The 23,128-nt window shown below is 43.1% G+C and overlaps 1 protein-coding gene across 4 annotated transcripts in view; it reads left to right on the top strand.

Annotated features, from left to right (window-relative positions):
* PTK2 (protein tyrosine kinase 2) overlaps window positions 1–23,128 on the top strand; it is a 254,738-nt gene that overhangs the window by 79,309 nt on the left and 152,301 nt on the right. For 3 of the 4 annotated variants that reach the window (XM_088022737.1, XM_088022738.1, XM_028105631.1), the window contains 2 exons: window positions 4,430–4,656; window positions 15,001–15,167. In XM_088022737.1, coding sequence (XP_087878863.1) covers window positions 4,462–4,656; window positions 15,001–15,167 — 362 coding nt within the window. In that variant the 5' untranslated portion in view covers window positions 4,430–4,461. Of the gene's footprint in view, window positions 1–4,429; window positions 4,657–15,000; window positions 15,168–23,128 lie in introns of those variants that run through there. The other variant, XM_088022739.1, reaches the window with a different exon arrangement.

Consider the following 23,128-nt stretch of genomic DNA (forward strand, 5'->3'; position numbering starts at 1 on the left):
ACTTTTGAAAAATACAGGCTGTCACATATTGATATTATAACATTAAATATTTAAGTAATGTTAGCTCTTTGTTAAGTAAAATCAATATAGGAAATTTAGTATATTCAGGTTAGACTCTTTATGAGAAGAGAAACCCAAATCTTGTATGAAAGAACAACATTTGGGAGAAGAAAGTTTTTACACCAGTCTGGTTTGTTTAAGAATTTACTGTAACTAGTATCATCACCAACTTCTTAAAAATTCTCCAACCGTGTTTATGTCTTAAGTTTTTTTAATTTAGCTGTATCAATTTGCATTCTTCGCTGCTTCTCTCATGTTCTGGCAAACATCTCAAGTTTTATTAAAGGGCCGGCATATTTCAAGCATAATCAGTTTGCTGTCTTGGTGGGATCTGAGTGTGTTCTAGTGAATATCATTTAGGGAACTCTGGAAGATGTTCATTTCATCTCTCTTCCATATGTGCTATTTTATGGAGCATTTATATGAGACTGTGGGGTGAGGCCCAGAGTGAACTCCAGGGTTTGTCAGCACCTTGTTTCCTCACACCCTGACTTGGGACTGCCCTCCTTCTTTCAAGAGCAGAAAAAGTGTCTATCTCCTGTGTTAAAGGGAGAGCCAAGGCTCTGATAGTCAGCAGTGGGGTCAGCATTCCCAGGGGTCCTGGGTCCCCGTGCAGGGCTGCCTGAACTGGGGCAGTGTGCCAAGTGTCAGAGCCCCTGATGCCTGAGTGGGCGCTCAGCAGAGTGTGCACAGCAGGCTGGCCTTGGCACTGGAACTGTTCGAAGTCTTGGACAAAATAAGGGTACGCTTGGTGTAAGCATCTGGCTGGAAACTTTTATAGCAATTTGGCAGTAATTTTATGTTAACTGATTCTGATGATACAAGTTATGTGCTTTTTTTCTTTCATTTTTATTTTATTTTTATTTTTTAAAGATTTTATTTATTTGAGATAGAGCATGCGAGAGAGAGAGCAGGAGCAGGGGGTAGGGACAGAGGGAGAGGGAGAAGCAGGCTTTCCACCGAGCAGGGAGCCTGACACGGGACTCGATCCCAGGACCTCGAGATCATGACCTGAGACGAAGGCAGACACTTAACTGACTGAGCCACCCAGGCGCCCTAAAACCAGTTTCAGTTTTTAAAATCTTTTCATTTCCTCCTCTTTGACAGGTGTTTGGGAAAGATACTTGGTAATGCACACAGGTTATAGAGGGCTACGGTTACAGAGCCCTGCAAAAGCCCTCCTCTCTGCGGTGAGGACAGTGGAGGGCTTGTTTCATTTAGAGACACAGAAGATTGGCAGCCCCCATTGTACAGCTTTAGCCATGGGTCAAAAACAAATACAGAGTCACACAAACAACACAGGGAATTCTGTCAGTGATTAGAAACGGAATGGTCCGTGTAGCAGAAAGCATCACTTGGGACTTCTCATTCCATAATTGAGACGATCCCTCAAACTGACCAAACCAAAGTTTTGTGACTGCTAAAGAGATGCCAAGATCTCAGAATCTTCCAGACCAACAGAAAGACAAATGCGAATGCCGCCAGTAGGGGAGGTGGGTGGTTGTTAACAGAATCTGATACAGAACTGTCTACAAGAATCCAGGAAGGCTTGGTGGTGGAAATCTCACCGATTTGGGAATTCATAGCGTAGATGGGATTTTGACAAGCAGGTGATAGCACTAAACTGGAAAACAAAACCACGTTCTGTCACAGAGAGCTTGCTTCACTCTCGTAGCATTATAGCTCTGCTTTATCTTTTGAGACGTTTCGCCTACTCCTTGGAGACTTATGAAGGATTCTGCCATTGATTTTGGGCCACGGAGGTGCATTTGTGTAGTGTTTTTGGTTTGGCTTCTCCCTCGGCACACTTGGTATTACAGGTAGTGATTTTCACCACTGGGATGTCAGTTCCTCTGAGTGACTCTGGAGATGCAGGGTTGCCTCTCGGGATGCATTCCTTTAAAGAACCCCTCTTGGTCATAATACATTATTTAAAAATATTGTGTGATTAAATTGCTGATTTTTTTTTTTTTAATTTTGCACCTGTGTTTATAAGAAAGCTTGATTTGTACCCTTTCTCGTATTGTGCTTGTCTGGTTTTGTATCATTGTTTTGCTGGTCTTGTAAGTTGGGAAATGTTCCGTTTGTTCGGTGGAAGAATTTCTGTAAGGTTAATATTATTCTTCCTTAAATTATTGGAAGAATTCAGATATTCCTTTGTGGGAAGAATTTTAATTACAGACTGACCATTTTTAATGGAATAGGTCTATTTAGGCTTTATATTTCTGGTTTTGGTTTTGTACAACAGCAGTTTATAATGGCTTAAATTGTACTTTGAAAAGAATTGTGTATGCATCTCGGGGTACCTGGTTGGCTCAGTTGGTTAGGTGTTGTCTGCCTTCGGCTTGGGTCATGATCCCAGGGTGCTGGGATCAAGCCCCAAGTCAGGCTCCCTGTTGAGTGGGAAGCCTGCTTCTCCATCTCCCTCTGCCACTCCCCCTGCTTATGTGCTCTCTCTCTTTCTCAGTTAAATAAATAAATAAAATCTTTAAAAAAAAGAATTGTGTATGCATCTCACCTTTCATGTTCATTGACATAAAGTTGTTCATGACACTCTTTTCTTAATATCTGATATTCTATCATTACCTCCTATTATTAACATTCTCTTATCTGTTCTGCTTCATCCTTGATGTTATTAGTTTTCGCCTTATCTTTTTTCCCTTGATTAGTCTTGCTAGAGGTCTATCAGTTGCATTATTCTTGTTAAAAAAAAAAAAAACCTTGATTTTGTTCGACTTCTAAATTGTACTGTGAGATATGGATATTTAGACCATTAATTTTCAGTCTTCATTTCTAATACATGCATTTAAGAGTACAGATCTTAGGGATGCCAGGCCAACTCAGTAGGAGGAATGTACAGCTCTTGATCTTGGTGTTGTAAGTTCAAGCCCTAGGTTGGGTGTAGAGATTACTTAAAAATAAAGTCTTAAAAAAAAAAGTGTAGATTTTAATCTAATCACAGCTCTGTCTGCATGTAGTGTTGATCTTTCTTTTAATTGTATTGTCGAATTCAGAATACTTCGAGTTTCTTTTTGGCTAACAGGTTACTTGAAATACATTGCTTAATTTCCAAACAGTTGGAGATTTTCTAGTTATTTTGTGGTCCAGCTTTATGCTAGAGACAGAATATACTTTTAATAATTTTAGTCCTTTGATATTTATTGAATCTTACTCTTTCACCTGGCATGTGGTCAGTTTTAGTGAATACCTCATGTGCATAGTTACTGGGTATTTCCCTTGCAGGGGTGAATTGTGCTCGGGCGTAGTGCTTTCTGTTGGTTAGACTGAGTTTGTCAGTCATGCTGTTCCTGTCTTGTGTCCTGGGTCCAGGTGGACTCCTAGTCCCTTCTGCCTGTTTTCAGCCTCACCCAGCTTCTAGAGGCTCCCTCTGCTCTTGGTTTCAGGATTGGTGACTATCGTAAAGGGACAACTAGCAGAGTGTGTGGCTCAGTTCTCCACCCTGTCCTGCTCACCAGTCCTGGGGTCCCCACGCTCATAACTTGGTCTCTCACTGCCAGGAGCTCAGCTGGCTTCCCTCTCATCAGTAGCTTTACTTGGATCTTCAGGCTCTCGAAGGCCCAGAATTGGCAGATGCCCTTTGGGAAAAGGCAGCTGTTCAGTGTCTCTTATGTCTCCGTCTGTGTCCCCTGCTGTCCTGCTTGCCTCACAACATCTCGGACTACAGACACTGGGCTGGTTTTTAATCTGAGTTTCCTGAGTGTCTCAGTGGGAGTGTTAATCTTGGCCAAACCATTCCCCCACATTCAAATGGAAGTCCTATCACACCGGCAGACATTGGTTGGTTCGTGCTTTGTGGTTTAGTTTTGCTTTCAGTTGTGGCTTGTCTGACTCTCCTGCTGAGGGACTGGCTAAGAGGGAGGACTTGGTTTTAACTCTGGGGTTTTCGTGTCATGACCACTCATTGAGTTTTTATTGTATGAAGAAAGAACTTGCATCTCACATAGAAGTTTTCAAAAGTAGGCAACAAAATTAACATATTTGGCTTTCCTCTGAAATTTCCCCACAGATTTAAAGGCTATGATTTTAAAAGGGAGGAGGTTGAGGGGACATTGTTTATAGATAACGTGGTGAATTTTTGACAGAGCAGAAATAGGACTCCTGGCCTTTTAATTTGTTAGTAAAAATTTAACAAATAGTTGTTATGCTACTGGGAGTTAGGTACTGCTCTGCGTGCAGGGGAGTACAGTGATTATTTCGGTAAATCAGGTCTCAGTTCTCCTGATGCTCACCTTCTGCATATGACATGACCATAGGGGAAGAACATAGAACAGTGTTTAAAAACACATTTTAACCACATTTTAATAGATTTCAAATATGGTACACTGACATTTTTTTTTTTCTCTTGTAGAGTATGACAGATACATAGCATCTAGCAAAATAATGGCAGCTGCTTACCTTGACCCAAACTTGAATCACACACCGAATTCGAGTACCAAGCCTCACCTGGGTACTGGAGTGGAACGTTCCCCTGGGGCAATGGAGCGAGTGTTGAAGGTCTTTCATTATTTTGAAAACAGCAGTGAGCCAGCCACTTGGGCCAGTATTATCAGGCATGGAGATGCTACTGATGTCAGGGTAAGTACATTTTCCTAGGAGATATCCTCCATGGACATTTAGGTTAAATAGGCATGTAGGTTAATGGCACATACCAAAAAAAGATAAAAATTTTTATTCCCATATTACAGCGATGTTAACTTTTTCTTTATAATATTTATTCATTTAATATGTGACTGACCAGGATTTTAATTGTAAAATCTCTTAGGAAAATAATAACTGAGTGATATGTTATTCATGTAATGCTATTGATGCTTATCTCTCCTTTTTAAAAAAAAAAAACTCTAGGACACAAGAGAACAAAGCAATTAAAATCACCTCTAATACTTAGGAAATAAATTATTTTCTAGAAAGTGAGTCTTGAAGGTATCTGCATGACTCTGAATAGGATAGGTTCTTCAAAAACTGATTGGTTCCATATACGAGACACTTGTCAAGGTTCTGGGGATGTAAAGGGTCCCTGTTTATATAGCAGCTTACTGTCTGCTGGGGTTGGGGGGCGGGGGGACACCCATGGCCCTAGCTGCAGTGCAGAGTGCGCCTCCCAAGGCAATCCTGGTGGCGAGGAAGCCTGCGTGAGTGATGTTGAATGTAGGTGTTAGCCTGTGGGTGGTCAGTGAGCATCCTGGCCGGGAGTGGTGAGAGGCGCCTCGCGGGCCAAGGTTGCTGAGAGTGGGGGGTGAGAGTGTGGTTTCAGAAGACTGAGTTCAGGACGTCAGTTTCCAGCAAGTGTTTACTTTGGCCAAGTGTTACAGAACCACTGCTCCTTCCTTCCCCTCTACCTACTCTGTGTTCCTCTCTAGGTAGGATAGTGTCCAGTGCCAGGATGAACATATATGTCTTTTTTCACCCTTTCTTTTTATAATAATGAAGCTAATTAATCTCTTACTCTTTAACTTATATGCCTTAAGTACTTTTAAGCAAATTAAAGGGATTGGCAGAGTTTAGATTGAAGGGCACAGTATTACATTTGAATTCTGTGTAATTTCCCATTACCTCTATAATATCGCAATACTCACTGTTCAGATGGATTAATTATTGAGAGGTGAATAATTCATTCAGGGCTTAAACATGTATTAACATCTGTTCATGTGCTATAATTGAAATATAGTAGTCTCTTGTTGCAAACTTTTTATGAAGCTTGATGGCTTTTTCTACTTTTCCTATACTTTTGTTTTATATTTAATCTTATAAACACAGTCACTTGGTAGAAAGGCCAGCAGCCAGTGTTCTACCTTAATGTTAATTGGAGGATTCATGTTGGAGAGAAATCTCGTAAATGTAGAGTTTATGGGAAGGCTCTTAGCGTATGTTCTAGTCTTTGTGAATTTCAGTTACGGTGAATGAGGAAGTTTCTTAAAGCATTGCATCAGCCTTAATAAACTTCTCAGTATTTGTACAGGAGGGGAGCCTTTCAGAGATGTGAATTTGATAAGAAATTTAGCAAACATTCAAGATTGATTATATCCGAAAATGCACCTTGGAAAGGCTCCACGACAAAGGTGTTTTGGTATCAAATTTACTGCACACGAGGATCCATATCAAGGAGAAAACCAGTGATCACTGGGCACGTGTCAGACCTTTAGCCAATGTTACAGACTTATCAGACATGAAAACATTTATGTTGTAAAGAAAAAAATTAAACCAGATTCACATACCTAAGTTATGAGAACATACTGGTCTAACTTTTATGAAGATCAATACGAGCAAATCCATGTGACTGAGAACCAGGTGGTTTTATTTCATAGTAGTTGATAAATTTTGAAATTTAATAGCTCCCATCAGTTGATGATTTTCAACTCGAGGCAAAGAACTCTGAGTTGGCATGGTTCACCACAGCTTTTCCTGTGATGGAAGCTGGGTATTATTCATAACCCAGTTTCATTTAATGCTATAACATTTGAAAATGCAGTATTTTAATTCTAAATTAATGGATTTGCACAACTGAACAAAATAGTACCGAAGCACATGTCCATGCGATCTTTCTCCGCAAGAAGCACCACACAAGGAGCATTACAGATAAAGGAACAAGCATATACCGTTAGGCAGGAGTACAGTGGAAGGAACATGGCAGCATTTGAGGCCCAGTGACCTACAGCAGAAATGGGGGGGGGTTCAGAGTGGAAGTGTAGGCACTTGGCAGAAAGAAACAGACCGTTTAATAATGGTAGCAAAGAGGAAGCCAGGCCACCCAGTTTCTGAAAAGAGATACCTTACTGTTGCCCACAGTAACGGGGTAACTCGATTCAGACCCCGCATTGCCGCATTGCCGCATTGTCGCATTGCCGCAGTAGCCGAGTGCAGCTCTTGAACACTTGGAGGTGGCTAGTCTCAACTGATGTTTTCTAAGTGTAAAAATACAAAGTTTTGAAGATTTAGTGTGAAAAAAGAATGTAAAATATCTCATTAGTAACCTGTTTTGATTGCCTATTGAAAAGATCATGTTCTTGACAGAGGTTAAATACAGTATGTTATTAAAATTGAATTCACCCATTTCTTTTTACCTTTTTTTTTAGAAATTTTAAAGTAACATATGCAGCTTGCATTTTTATTTCTGCTAGACAGTTGTGCTCTGTAGAAAGTAATCATCAGACAGACTGCTTGACTCAGAAGAACCAAGAGCTTTGGAGAAGTTGAGAGATTTATTTTCAACAGGAATATATCTGGATTCTTGTCGTAATTCATTACAGAGGTTTTATTTCTCATGCCGCAGTTAATAATTTTACTCCTTTTACATATATGTGCTACTTTATATTTTAATTAATTTAAATGTTTGGTTGTTGAAAGGATTCCTAGGACTCCACCATTTATAGGCAAAGTGCACAAAGCAGCAACAGTAGAAGAGGCTCCTTTTTGAAGGGACCCGAGAGTCTCAGGTGCAGGCCCCATGGCCTTGGATACTCAGAGGCCATCACCGGCCCACGTGGCCTCGCCTGTGGTAGGAGGAGGCCCAGAACCTCCGGGGGGGGGGGGGGTCCTGTGAGATGGGCATGTAAGCACGTTCTGTCTTTATCATCATCTTCAACCTGTGTGACTGCCCAGGCACCACCGAAATCAGGTGCAAGTCGTAAACCCAGTCATGATTCCTGACAAGTGATGGCAAGCTGGTGCATCCTGCCCCTAAATAAGCAGCAGCCCATGGAGGCAGACATCACTTACCTTGGCCACGGCTTTGGCCCTGTGTCAGTAGCGTGCCCCAGGCAACTCTGGAGCTCAGATTGGGGTCGACCCCAGAGCGCCACGGTTAACCCATGCCAGACTACATTGAATACGAATGGTCACCTAGAAACATTGTTGTGGTACTTCAGAATAATAAGGGTGTATAGAAAATTCCAGATTCTACCAGAAGAATCCCCTACTTGGGAAACAGAATGACATTTACATCAAACTTTTCACCAGCAGTGCTGGATGCAGGACAACACTGGAACAGTATCTTCTCAGGGCTCAGGGAAGTAAATTGTACCTCAGAAGTCTTCCAGACAGACTGTCAGTCATGAAGACATGGAATGAAGGTGTCTAGGAGAGAAACAAGGATGTAGAACATTAATACCACAGGCTCTCTTTAAGAAAACAGGAGACATACTGGAACAGACCTGTGAGCCCCAAAAGAAGTGCTGTAGGGATCTAGGCGGCTGCTGGCCATCACCGTGCAGCGGCCTGCGTGCAGCCCCTTGCACCTCTCCTCCATCTCCATGGTCTCTTCAGGCTGTGCCCAGTGTTTAATCCGGCTCTGCCTTTTCCACACCTGTCCCTTGTTCTGACTGGTCTCACTCTGAACTTAGGACCTGTGTGCTGCCCAGCTGCACCTGCCCCTCTCCTCTTTCTCTGTGCTTCTGACTCCGAAAGGACTGTCCATGCGTCAGTCTGAAGGCTTCCCTTCTTTCAGACATTTAGAATCACCCTTGCTCCTCTTTTGCTTACGCCCTACATGCAGTATGTTAGCTGGTTCTGTCCACACCGTTTCCCATATGCACCCAGAATCCACCCACTTCATCTGACCCCTACTGCGACACCTTCTTCGAGTTATGTGGTCTCCCGATATCCCGCCGTCCCCCTGGGGACCCCTCAGTCTGTTCACAGCCCAGCAACCGGGTGATCCTATGAAAGTGCAAGCCAGAGCGTGTCACTCCTCCACTCAGAACCTTCCTGTGGCTTCCTATCTCATGTAGGGTGAACATTTAGGTCCTTCAGAAGCCCCTGACTCTCTCCTCTCCCTGTCACACTCCATGACCTTCTCTCCTCCGGCTCGCTCCCTTTGACTTTCTGCTCCCTGGGCTGTTTCTCTAACTCTTGTAATCAGTCATTTGCTCAAAACCTCCAGCAGCTCCCCATTTCTCTCAGAGGAAAGCCAGGTTCCTTCAGCGGCCTACGAGGACCTGTAGGATCTGGCTCCTTGTGGCCTGTTCTTATTTCCAGTGACTGCCCTCACTTCCTCAGCCTCCCAGCCCAGGAGTGCTTCCTCTCCTCCACGTTTTTGTTTCCCATCGCCCCATTTTGATGATGATTTCTCCTTATTGAGATTGTCTTGTTTCTTGATTTGTTTGCTCTTCTGTTCTCTGCTTTCTTCCCCCAGACTGTAAGAGACTGTAAGCTCTGTGACAACAGGGGCCTTTCTGCCTTCTGGTAATGTCCCCAGCATCTTCAGCAGGGCCTAGCAGGCACACAGTATGTACTTGACAGATCCTCATTTGAGTGACTACACGAAATCCTAGATGAAATGGAGTACTTCTTCTTTTTTTTTTTTTTTAAAGATTTATTTGACAGAGACAGTGAGAGAGGGAACACAGGCAGGCAGAGGGAGAGGGAGAAGCAGGCTTCCTGCGGAGCAGGGAGCCTGATGCGGGGCTCGATCCCAGGACCCTGGGACCATGACCTGAGCCGAAGGCAGAGGCTTAACGACTGAGCCACCCAGGCGCCTGAAATGGAGTACTTCTGACAGAAATGTAAATTAGGAACGTTGTTTGCAGAAGTAGAAAGTAGTAGACAAATAACCATAACAGAAATTGAATTGATAATCAGAGATTACACCTATTGAAAACCATACCTGACCTTACTGATAACCTCTGTCAGACCTTCATTCCTACCTTGTTACTATTTTCCTTAAATCACAGGTTCTAGAACAATCCATTTTATACCCAGACACCAAATCTGGGCAAATATCATATAATTCTGCTAAAGATTAAGTTGCAGTTGAGTTGTTGGACAATATTCTTGTCACGTTCAAAGTATCTTCAAGTTTACTAACAGGCTCAATGCCCTTTTCTGACTGTATAGTACACTCCGAGGTTTCTGTGCTCATAATGAACCTCTAGAGAAAGGTGATGTAATTACCTGAACCTGCAGGAGGAACTGAACACAAGAAATTCAGTCCTATGGTTGCTAAAAGGTGAATGTAGTTGGTTGGATTAGGACTAACTGTTGTAACCCAGCTGGTAGTGGGAAGAATAACAGTAGAAACATTCTAATCAATTTAAAATCAGCTTTCTGATCGGAGTAGTCAAACACATGAACAGTTTGGGATTCTGTGGGTTTGTAGAAGTCAGGAGCTCTGTGAACAGAGCTGTGCTGTGCGAAGAATGGCTCGTGGCTGTAGGGGAAGGCATCCAGCAGGCAGTTTTCCCTGAGTTCAGCCACAGACGGATGCCTGGAGGACTGTGTGTGCAGTAGTCCCGTGGTCTCTGCCGTGGTCTATGGTGTTTATTGTTAGGTGTTGTCACTGATGCCTTATGTGTGTCTCAGATGTAAACTTTTTTCTCTCTGCTAGAGGATCAGGTGAATGTGTACTTAAAAACTTGAACAGTGATTACTGTGTATTCAAATAATTTTGGTGCAGGAAAGGACTACAGAGATTTTAGTTAAATTATTCCTTTAGTGGAGGTAGAGTGTCATCCAGGAAGAAGCTAGAAAGAAAAATCTTAAGGGAAAAATAGTCAAAAGCAGTGTTAAGAAGAATATGAGACAGCAAGAGCATGAGAAAGAATTCTCTATTATTAGATCCTTAGAGATGGCCCCTAAAGAGGTCCACATCCTAATCCAGAACCTGTGCATATGTGACCTTCCGTGGCAGAAGGGACTTTGAAGATGTGACCAGGATGAAGATGACCTTGAGATGGGGAGATGAGCTGCAGACCTTTTCTGGCTGTGGTCGGAGGGAGGGGACTGCGGAGGAAGGGTTGGGTGCAGTGCTGCCGGCTTTGAAGATGCACGGAGGGGCCTCTAGCAGCTGGAGAAGGCCAGCCTAGAGCTTCCAGAAAGCAGCACATCCCTGCCAACACCTTGATTTTAGCCCAGTGAGACCCATTTCAGACTTGTGATCTTACAGAACTGAGAAGTATACATTTGTGTTCTATTAAGCCCATGAGTCTGGCCGTTTGTTATAGCAGCAATAGGGAGCAAAGAGACACAGGTGTGCTTTGTCTCGGGGGACTTTGGGCCCACTTCTGGGTGAGTGCTGAACCAAGAGAAGGGATGCACCACTGTTGGAGAGCAGGATTTGGATCTCCACACCACCTTTGTGGTAGGAATGACGGTAGGCTTCTCCTGTGCAGGTGGGAGCAGAGGACAGTAACAACGGTTGGTTTCCTCACCATGAAACTGTGAAGAGCATCTGAAAGAGAGACACAGAAAAATAACCGCTGGACATTGTAACAAACAGATCAGGAGTGATGAGTGCGCTTGTGAACCCTGGGAGGAAGGAAAGAGATGAGCACTGTGGGCAACACTGTGTGTGGTTTTAGATCTCTCTCATGATAAATCTTGCAAATCACTGCGAGAAGACAGCTGGACATAGCAGATATCTCTTGTTACCTTGTTGCCACCTTCCCCACAGACTGGTCAGCTCATGCATGTGTTCAGCATCACCTCTCTCCTTCTAGACTAAGGCTTTGGAGGGTAAGGGTTCTGTCTCACCTATCATGTGTGTCCACTGACCGAATGAGGGAGTGAACATTCGAGAGTGAACGAACTCAAAGGAACGGTTTGCAGGATTTCTTTCTACCAGTGGAAGGGTCATTATTTCTTTCCAGAGCATTGTCTAAAAGTTAAGTGACAAAGTTGAACCAAGCAGAATCATAAAAAGAACTTTTAGAAATGAAATTACAGTGTCATCTCATTAGTATGTAATCAGGGAAACATAAATTACAATAACAACGAAATGCCCCCTCCCTTCTGTGGTCTGTCACATTGTTAAACACTTTAAGATTGATTTTATCCAGCATCAGCATGAGATGAAGGACAGTCTGTAACATTATGTGCCAAGTATAATTGGTGTAGTTTCCCTGGTGGCCGTACTTCCAAAATGTCACATGTTTAAGTAGTTTTGGACCCAGAGCGTCTGTTTCTAAGCAGCATCGCTGCGCACATGTGAGACCAGCTAGAAGCTCGTGCATAGTGTTGCGTGCATCTCCACTTCCCTCTCTCCCCTGGAGCAGGGAAGCCACCAAGGAGAGAACTGTCCACCAGTAGTGGAATGGCTCTGGAGGCTGTGTGCTGCGTTCCTGATAAGATAGAAGCATGGTGCACACACTGGCTAGAGTCTTTCATCCTCAAGAAGAATTCTTTTCCTGTGAATAGCTCATGTGAAAATTAATCAGGAAAATTACATATTTCCAAATTCTGGGATACGATATAGACAAGAAAAGGGATATTTCAAAGTAGCCAAGTGTAGGTTTATATACTCTAGGGTGGGATTGTCATGGGACATCAAAGCCAGGGTAAGATATTTAAATTTAATTCAGCTGCCATGAGTGGCATGTGGCATATTTATTATAAACCGTTGTCCTGTTAGCTCCCTAGAGATCCTTTTCTAAATGTATGTATTCCAGAAATAATACATGCATACGTTTCCATATGGTAGTAATGTTGGGTTTTTTTTTTTTTTGAGTGTGCATTCCTTACTAAATATTTAGTTCTCAAAGTTATGCAGAACCAAATATTTGGTTCTCAAAATTATTTAAGTTACCGAGTGTATGTACTGAGCTTCAAATATATGTCCTTGTATATTCATAATCTTGGCTGCCATTCAAACTGAGTCAGCAATGAGATATGCAGGAGTTCTAGAGAAATAGAACAGAATGCAATATGGGAGCATAATGAAATGTCTGTGTGTTTATTGCTTTTAATTTTTTAGTGGAAAGTGTAAGTTGCGACCTTGTTTAATCAGGAAGTCCTGCAGGATGGGAACTCTTTGTTCAACAAAATCAAACCTGAGGTCATTCTGAGTGTCTTCAGGTAGTGTGATCAAGTGAATGGACTGAAATCCTATCTATCCCATAAAACTCCAGATTGGGAGCCTGCTTTTCCCTTGGGCTCCACAGCTCTGGACTAAGCGTCTGTACACTTGCCTCTGTGCAGGTGGGTGCTTGTGTGCCCATTACCTGAGAGGTCATGAAGATAACTTTTGCTAGGGGTCATCAGGGAAGGCATCCAGAAGGGTGGGATTTCTCCCAGACTGTTGATGCCACCACATGCAATGGTCAGAAACCGTTTGTGCGCAAAGGATAGAAGCACTGGGACCGACAGTTGGGAACAGATGCGAACATGAACTATGACCCTAACGAGAGAGAGGTGGCTCTGGGGTTTGCTAGCAGTGAGCTGCTGTGGAGTAAAGAGAAGATGTGCTAAACCCGAGCCTCAGTGAGGGCGGCCGGTGTCGGTGTGCACTTGGTAGTGCATTGGCAGAGCTGGGACAGGAAGACAAAGCGCTTTTGTGGGAATTTGAAAGAGGCGCCAGCGCCTGTCCTGTGCAGCTCAGGGATTTGTGGTGCTGGCAAGGAGAAGCTGCAGAAATTGCCTTGGCGAGGTTTACTAGAAACGGACGTCTCTTCCCTGAGGCAGATCCCCCACTCCAGAGTGCACGAGGTGAAGACTAGGGGGCGGGCTGGGTTTCAGCTCCTGCTGCTGCTTGGCTGGGTGCCTTTGGGTAGGCACAGACTGCAGCGTCCTTCATGGTGGCCCCATCAGAAATTCTGGGCCTGGAATCCAAAAGCCAGGAAGGACATTGATGCCTACTTCAGTTTCACCCAGACTTCTGTGCGCTGCACACGTTCTTCCTGTCCCACGGAGAGCTCATCTGCTCCACTGAGTGGCCTTTGACTCCTCCAGCCCTGTCCTTTGTCCGTGCTTTCTCCCCGATGCCACGTTGACTCCCTCCCCTGTCACTCTCCCATGCTTGATGCACAGCCTTCTCCTGGGATCCAGTAGTCTGAAAGGGAGGCTGGCCACGGGCAGGTGCCACACGATGCCTTTAGCATGGACACACTGGGTCCTTGACAGGTTTTGCATTTATAATATGTGTTACTTATCTTTTCTCATGAGTAGGGGATAGGAACATCCTTATTATCAACAGCATCATGCCCCAATATAGAAATACTTAGTGTGTGTAGGAACTTTTTAAGATGTGTCTTATATTACAAGTAATATGATACTTTCAGTTAATTGCTAATTAAAAAAAACTGATGATTTTCTTTAGCAGTCATTTTCATGTTAATATCAGCATCATTAAAAATTATGAATGGCCTGAAGCATTGAGAAGAGTGCAGTGGATTATGATTAGCACACCCTCATGTAAGGAAGCAGATGGTCTCTGTTATATTCCCATGGGAGACTTCCATATGTGCTGCCCATTTACATCCATGTACACAATGTGACTTCTACAATCGTTCAGGCACAGGTCAAGACTCGGGACTACCGCTTCCCTTTCCTAGTCCCAGGATGAGCTTTATCTTTGCGAGGCAGCCTTCCTTGCCTGCCGCCTTCATCTCTGAATTCATGGGCACATGTGTTAGGAGCATTAGGTTTGGGGACTATTTTAGATTGCTGCATTATAATCTATAGAGAGCACGTAGCAGATTGGGTAGGCCCAACTTCAAGTAACTTCTCATACATTATTGATATTATCAGAAGCGTGGCCTTCATTGTATGCTTCTAAATGTGTTTCCTAAGAAATGACATTGAGTTGCAGCCTGGTCTAGAACAAGATGTTGTCCTGGGTTCAGAAAGTAGAACCCCCTCCTCAGGTCTAGTTCTCAGCAGGTGACATCCAGAGGGTGGCTGGAATGCTTTGTCAGGTTCTGGGGATGATGCAGAGATAGAGCTGCAGAAATGTATTTTAAGTTTCCATGCCTTGTTTATCACTAAAGAAAAGGGAAGAGCCTCGTTTTGTGTTTTTTCAAAAACTTTTCCTTGTTCATAAAAATACTATTTGAGAAAAGATTCCTAAGAAAAATTAAGTAATTTATTTAACTTGATACTCTCTTTACCAAAGATTTCTGATAACTAACTAAAAGAAATGAACATTGCATTAATTTTTAGCATACGGTTTTTTTTTTGTTTATAACAGTCATTTTTGTGGGGGGTATGTTTTAGGGCATCATTCAGAAGATAGTGGACAGTCACAAAGTAAAGCACGTGGCCTGCTATGGATTTCGCCTCAGTCACCTGCGGTCAGAGGAGGTTCACTGGCTCCATTTGGATATGGGTGTCTCCAATGTGAGGGAGAAGTATGAACTTGCACACCCACCAGAGGAGTGGAAGTAAGATTACATACCTACTTTGGTGTGACTCACACTTGATTTGTTTTGCATATTAAATCACACACAAGAGGATGAATGTCTTTGCTTAATTTTCATACTGATTGTAATTACGACTCCTGTATAAATAAAATTGGCTGGTAATGATTAACCAGTGATCTCTTCTAGACCTCTGTTCAGTCTGTCTTTGTGGCACCACTGACTTTGGACTGCCTGAGCTTCTGATGGGTTGTGTGGTGATGGCCTTTGGCTAGTCACACTTCTCTTGTCAGGACTACTTTATTTCAGCCTCGGCTCGAAGAGCTCAATTCCTCATTCTTTTCCTTTCTGTCCTGTTAGCATCCTTTTGTGCAGCAGGACGTCATGAGCCCTGAGGAGACCACACCTAATTATCTCATTAATGGGCAGCATGGCTTGCTCCATGGTGCCTGGTAACCTCTGGCTCACCTGAAAAGAGTGGGTGTATATTTGACGTTCATGTACTAGAATTAAATTAGGTAGTGACTCATACTGACCTTAGTGAAACTGACATGATTGAAGGTGAATTAAAAGAATTCTCTACAATTGTCCTTTCTCTGGTTCTCTCCCAAAAAAATAATTTTTTCCACTGTTAAGCAAAGCAGCATGTTAACAGGAAACCGTATGTGTAAAACACTGGAGTGTGAGAGAAGGAGGGCCCCATGCACAGGCGCCCTCGTATTTGTAGACAGAGCCACAGAGACAAAGGTGGTTGTGGATTGGGGACGGCGCTCAGTGTTGGTCACTTTCAGTCCAGCAACGTAAATTGATTACAAGACACATTGAAAAGAAAAACAAACATGCGAAGGTTAATAAATCTCTAGTCGAATACAATCTTGTCCTAGTTACAGTTTACCAGAGAAATATACTTGTATTTTCAGGTTTATCAAACAGCTGGAACTGACCGAGCTGACAGGATATTTCATGATAATATAGTTGGGTTGGATTACATCAAGGGCTAGCAGATTTGACCTCCAGCTCTTTAGCCAATCAAATAAGTGTTTAAAAGCTAAGAATACTTAAAAGTTAGTTAAAAATACCTGCAGGTATTTTTTTTTTTTAAGATTTTATTTATTTATTTAACAGAGAGACAGCTAGAGAGGGAACACAAGCAGGGGGAGTGGGAAAGGGAGAAGCAGGTCTCCTGCGGAGTGGGGAGCCCGATGCGGGGCTCGATCCCCCAGGACCCTGGGATCATGACCTGAGCCGAAGGCAGATGCTTAACGACTGAGCCGCCCAGGCGCCCCCCCTGCAGGTATTTTTATTCAACATAGCTATTACCTTCTTAATTTATATGGACGTGTCAGAGGCACACTTCATTATGATGGTATCCCTAGTGCTCAGTAAAATGTTTGTTGAATGTAGACCTCTGAATATACACACTCTGTTTCTTTTCTTTTAAGCCAGTTTATTTTGCTTCATTTCAAGTAAAGTTGAGTGGGCACTACTCTCTTTCATGGAGCCTGAACCCTCAAAAGCAAGGCAGGCATAGACCGGGCGAGGTAGAACTTTGCCGAATGCAGTGCTGAACCTGACGCTGACAGAGTTGTGAAGATGACACAGTTGCTGTACTGTCACCGCGGAGTGGCTGGAGCCAGGCGCCAGGCCAGCTGTGTGCTCTCTATAATCTGTACAGTTGCAGCTTGTAAAATGTATATGTCACAGAGCTCCCCCCAATCTTATGAGGTAAAGACAGAGGAAACAGGCAACAAACTTGACTTAAGTTCCAATTACAGAGAGAGCTCGGGACACAGCTTTGACTTGAATGTAGCTGACTTCATAGTGCAGGCTTTTAAAATGAACGTGCTCGTCTCAGGAGGGCTACTGTAGTCTTAGCTCCGAGAGCTAGCCTGCCTGGCGGGTAAGATCAGTGAAGGTGTGTGGACAATAGGCTGGAGGCACAGGTGGTCCCTGTGGGTGTTTCTGGGAGGATCAGGCTTCATACTTCCTGTCTGTGCCCGCCAAAGGAGGTGGAGCTTAAAGTGTCAGTAAGGAACAGGAGACTATTCTAAAAGGAACCAAGTAGATTTGAAAAAGGACCAAACACAAGTTCTGGAAACCACGGGATGGATAAAACAGCAAATTAGATATAGCTGAAAAATTAGTAAACAGAACTGTGGATCTGTGAAAATTTTCCCAAAAGACAGCATACAGAGAACAACATGTGGAAGGCATGAAAGCATGTTGTGTAACATGAAGAATGAGAAAGTCAACCCATTTCTGGAAGGGGCTCTCAAAGAGAATAGAAAGAATGAGGAAAAGGAAATATTCCAAAGAGATAATGGCTGAGAATTTTCTAGAAATGGCGAATACCATAAGTCCTTAGGTGTAGGACTAACATAAGATCCCAAACAGGGTTAATGAAATAAATCTACACTTTGGTGGATTATAGTCAAATAGTGTACAAAAGAAAAAGAGATGATGCTAAAAGCAACCAGGGAAAAATTCACAATTCTCCATGGTTCTGTCCAAATGGTGAGAAAAAAAAGTACCTGCAACCTGTATTTATTCGTCAGATTCAGTTACCATTCAAGAGCAGGGTGACAGAGGTACTTTCCTCAGAGAGTTTACCACCAAAGGAACCTCTACAAATATACTTCAGGAAAAGGGAAAGGAAAATGATTTATGAAGGAGGGTTTCAGATGCAAAATCGGGTAGATAAAAATAAGCATTGGCTCTAAAAACAAATAACGAGAAGAACTGATTTTTTTATTAAAGAAGTAGAAACCAAATAGTGGATGCATGTCAGAAGAGAGGTGATCAGAATTAAAGTTCTGTCAGCCATGTTTTAAAATTATGTATAAAAAAATAAAAAAATTGTAAATTAGGACAGCTGTGAAACATTAAGAGGTAGATTTTATAACCTAAACAGCTGGGTGGGTGAGTAGGGGTTAGGGAAACACAGCAAGGAGAGAAGGAAGGGCCTGGAAAGCAGGACTGAGCGGAGTCACCGACCAGACTTTGGAAATAAACTCAAGCAGACTAACAGTAACTGGTCAGAGATTGTTAGTGTGTGATTAAAAAATAGAAGCCAGCTCTCTGCTCTTTATGACGGGTATCTAAAACAGTGATGTTGAAGACATTTTTATGTGACTTACAAGAAGAAACATTTTACCTTGAGATTCAGTACACATGCGTATATATGTGTCTCAGAACTATTTACATATAGGTCTACATATGTACTTCACAAAACCATACCCAGCCTCACCAGTACACTGAAGTCAAAGGTTTTCATCCAGAGGCATTCTGTTCTGTTTAACTTCATTTAGACAGATGGATGGTGGGCGGGTGGATGGATGGATGGATAGACGGATAGATGGATTGAAAGATGGATGGACGGATGGACGGATAGATAGAGGGATGGATGGATGGTAGGTGGATGGGTGGAGAGATGGATGGTGGGCGGGTGGATGGGTGGAAAGAAAGAAGAATTTTCCTACCTACTAACCAGGGGGACGAGGGGATTGGTATTGCTTTATTAATATCCTATTTAAAAAGTTTCAAGACAGAAAAGCATTCTTAGGGATAGGGAGGGCAGCCACGTAGTAATAACAGGCTCATTTCACAAGAATTTATGAAGAGTAGAAATAGATGGAACTATTAAACTTGTAAGTTCCTAAAGACATTTCTCAAAATATATAAAGGAAAAATAGTAATAAATGAATAAAACTTACCTCTCCTAATAATTAAAAAGAAAACAATAGTAAGTAAACAATTTTTAAATTATGTTTTTCACTATCCCTTTTAATGTGGAAATACGGAGTTCTGCACATGACAGTGTGTTAATCAGTTTGAAAACACATTCCTAAATAGTTCATGGTTCAAAGTAAAACTCACAGTTTGCTGAGGGTCTGGCTGTGCTGCCTTGTACACCCCCCATGGGCCCTTCCCGTTCGTCCCCCAGTCCACCTTCCTGCAGGAGCTGACGCTGTCAGTCTTTTCTCACCTGACGACCTTCTGCGCTTCGCTTCCTGCCTGCCCAATCCTCCTATTTTATGGACCGTTCACTGTTTTCCCCTGCTTAGCATTTAAATTTGGGGGCTGCTCCAGTGACCTCTTTCCCTCTTTCTTCTCTCTATAGACCTGCCTTTGGCATTGAAATCACACTTTCGTTGGATAGATACAGGAAACTAATAAACCAGTCACTGCCTAACCCAGACAAAAATCCTAAAAGCTGGTGGCTTGGGGGAGCAGTAATAGGAGGAGGGAGAAGCCGTTGTACAAGGATTTTTTAAGACAGAGCTCGGAGGATTTGCTGAAGAGTCTTTAAAAATACACACATCCAGTGAAATATATAAATCATTTCTGCAGAAGCTTCCAGTAGCTCCTCATCATACCTTCAGCCAGCTTCAGAGTCCTGATCATCTCTCAGCCCCGTCTCCTCTCACTCTCGCTCCCCTTCCTGTGCCCCAGTGGCTCGTGCTCTGACATTTGTGTGCTCCCTTTTCAGAGCTACTGGGTCAGGATCTTCTCTGCTGCCAGCTTTCTTGCCCGGTGAATGAGACAGACTTTTATCTTGGAGAACTTTCCACCTGCTCCACCCTAGCCACATGGCTGTCTTCCTGGTTCTTGAACAAGCCAAGCATATTGCTCCTTGGGGTCTTTGTACCTGGTGGGACTCTGGTGAAGGTGCTCCTCTGCCATTTCCAGCGTGGCTTGGACCTCCCATCATGTAGGGCAAGTGCTCCACTGTCCTCTTTTCTCTGTGGTCTCCTCCCACCGTTCTGTCTGTAGGGCCCACTGCCAACCCACCGGATGATTTTTCTCCCTCAGGGACTTGGTCTTACTCCCTGATCTGTTCCTGGTTTCTGGTTAGTTGTGCCTGGTATGTAGTAGGCACCCAGTAAAAACTTTTTAAGTAAAAATTGAATTAGTGGTAGTGAAGGTGTAAAATAATCCAAGAGGCAACACAGTATGATGGAATAGTAATGTGTATTCATTCCACTAGTGTGTGTCCGTAGCAGTGTTTTCACACTAACCCACGTTGCTTGCTATGTGGCGGGCGTTGTGTGAAGCACTAGGCTTACTTTATCAAAATTAATTCTTATTATGATAGTCTTATCAAGTGGGTAGATATTCACCTTTTGCCGTTTTACTTGTAAGAAACCTGTGGTTCTGAGAGGCTTACCAGCTTCCTGGAGAGCCTAGTTTCCATGGGTGGAGGGTAGAGAGTGGAGTCCATGTACTCAGCTGTTTTTTCTCTACTCCCGTGTAAGACACATATGTACAAGAAACGGAACGATGGGTAATGTTTTCCCCTCGCTAGCAGGTATCTTAGTTCAGAGGTGGCTCTCTGAGGGCAGCCACACGCTTGGCTTTAGTTCTGAGAAGTGAGATCTTACCCAAATGGAAGTTCCAGGACTCACCGGAATAATTGGATGTGAATTTCCATTCTCGGGAGGTTTTTGAACATAGATTTTTTTTGTGTGTGTGCTATCTGCTATAGGATCTGTTGATATTGTCCAATAATCCTGAGATAGAAGCTTGCTTACCTGAGTCCTTAGCTCTTCAAACGCCTCTGTAAGCTAGCTTGCAGCACACAGTTGGTTGTAACTGTGGCGGGCAATGTGACCTTACAGAGGCCTCATGACTTGCCAGTGGGGAAACGAAGGGCTGGTTTGATAAATGGCTGTCCTTGTGTGAAGAATAACAACAAAGTTAGATCCTACCTCAAATAATACACAGAAACCCACTTGAGATGGATCAGGTGAGAAAAAAGTTTAATGGAAAACAGAGTTGAATGTGTCTCTGGTCCTGGAGTAGGAAGATTTAATACCCCCAAAATGTTCACTATAAAAGGAAAGAACAGCAGATTTGACTTTATTATGAACTTCTGTGTATAAAAAGGTATATTTTTTAAAAAGTGCAAAAGCAAGTTGCAGCTGAGAGGAGATATTCACAACATGTGTAATGAACCAAAGATGGTGTCAGGAGTTCTTCTGATTGACATGAAAATTGCAGACAATTCACTAAATGGGCCAGAGACATGACAGTATTGTCATAAAAGAGAAAACAAGTCTGGCCAGTAATCATAGGCAGCCGCTGTTGGCTTCATTAGCCCATTAGGGAGATGGGAATCTGGACCACAAGATCTATGTGCCACTCTCCACGTGGCAAAAAGTAGAGAGAGGTGGTGGCTCCAACAAGCTCTTGCCTGCACTGCTGGTGCAAAGGTAAATGGGTAACTCCCATCTGGTGAGCAGCTGGAAAATCGAGGCATTGCACACTAAATCCTGCAGTTCCACTTCAGGTTCTGTCCTTGAGAGAGACTGAGGTTTCTGTTTGGGGCTAGAGATGCAAGAATGTCACGCAAGGGAACATGAACAAACAGTATAGGCACGTGCCGCAGTATGGATGAATTGTAGCCACGTGACCTCGTGACAAAATGAGTCTCCCGGGACAGTGTTGTAAGTACACTCAGTACCACTGAACTGTACACTTTATTTTTTTTTGTTAAATTTTTTTTAATTTTATTTATTTATTTCAGAGAGAGAGAGAATGAGAGATAGAAAGCACGAGAGGGAAGAAGGTCAGAGGGAGAAGCAGACTCCCTGCTGAGCAGGGAGCCCAATGTGGGACTCGATCCCGGGACTCCAGGATCATGACCTGAGCCGAAGGCAGTTGCTTAACCAACTGAGCCACCCAGGCGCCCCTGAACTGTACACTTTATAAAAAGGCTATTTTTTTTTGTTACGTGAATTTTACCTCAATTAAAAAAAAAGTAAGTCCCAGAAGATGACGTATAGCATGATAAGCTTTTATAAAGTGAAGAAAGATAAGAGCCTAAAAGAATATTGTTGGGAACACATCAGTCGAGTACGACAGTGTGGCTCACCTAAGTAAAGGACCAGAGGGAAACCACCCAGAGCCTCTCCGGGAGGGGAGCGCTCGGACAGATTTGGAAGTGATGCCTTTAAAATGAGGGTGGACTTTCAATTTGCTGGTCTGTAATTAAACATTTACTGGAGGCTTCTGCCCCAGAGGGGAGCAGCAGGAAGATAGGTCAGTTTCTGTCAGTTTCCGGTGGGTCTGCGCCTGCAGACGGACTCTGGCCGGGCTGGTTGGAGAGTGGTTCTGGAGGGTGTTACGGAACAATCAGTCTGCGAATTTCTTTTTATTCTCAGTATGTATCAGAAGTTGCAAGAATAGTACACAGAAGTCCTGACTACTCTTCACCTAGCTTCCCTAAAATGTTGAAACTTTCATAAACATAGTACAGTAATTGGAACCAGGAACTTAACATTGATGCAGTACTATTAACTGATCTACAGATGTTACTCAAATATCCGCAGTTGTCCCACTTAACATCCCTTTCCTGGTCCAGGATACCATGTGACTGTTTACTGTCTCCTTAAGTCTTCCCTCATTTGGGACAGTTCCTCAGTCTATGTCCTTCATGACCTTGATGCTTTTGAAGAATACTGGCTGGTTATTTGTAACGTGTCCTTCAATTTGGGTTGGTCTGGGTTTTTTTTTCATGGTTATGTTGAGGTTATGTGTTGTTGGCAAGAATACTACAGCCAGGCTGTTGAACCCATCACAGCGCATCTTATCAGGAAGTCTGTAATGATGATGTGACTCCTTTGTACAGGTGTTTTTAACTTGGATCATTTGGTTTAAGGTGGTGGCCAGGTTTCTCCACTGTGGAGTTAACTGTTTTCTCCTTTGTGATTAAGAAATAACCTGCTGGGGGCGTATATATCGAGACTATGCAGATACCCTGTTTCTCATTGTATTTTCACCCATTAATCTCATCGCCATTGATGATTCTTTCTTACAGCTGTTACTGCTAATAATTTTTGCCTAATGATGAATTTCTGTTTCCATCCTTCTTTTGAGGATTTTTAAATGGAAGTCTGTTGTAAGAAAGAGCTGTCCATACCACATTATTTGCAAGGCCCATCAAGAAACAACAACATCTGTGTTGTTTCTGGAAGTTGTACTTT

This window comes from Eumetopias jubatus, unplaced genomic scaffold (genome assembly GCF_037043125.1).
Source record: "Eumetopias jubatus isolate StellerSeaLion01/CBP00866 unplaced genomic scaffold, mEumJub1_p1.0 scaffold_4, whole genome shotgun sequence".
NCBI classification, from domain to species: Eukaryota; Metazoa; Chordata; class Mammalia; order Carnivora; family Otariidae; genus Eumetopias; species Eumetopias jubatus.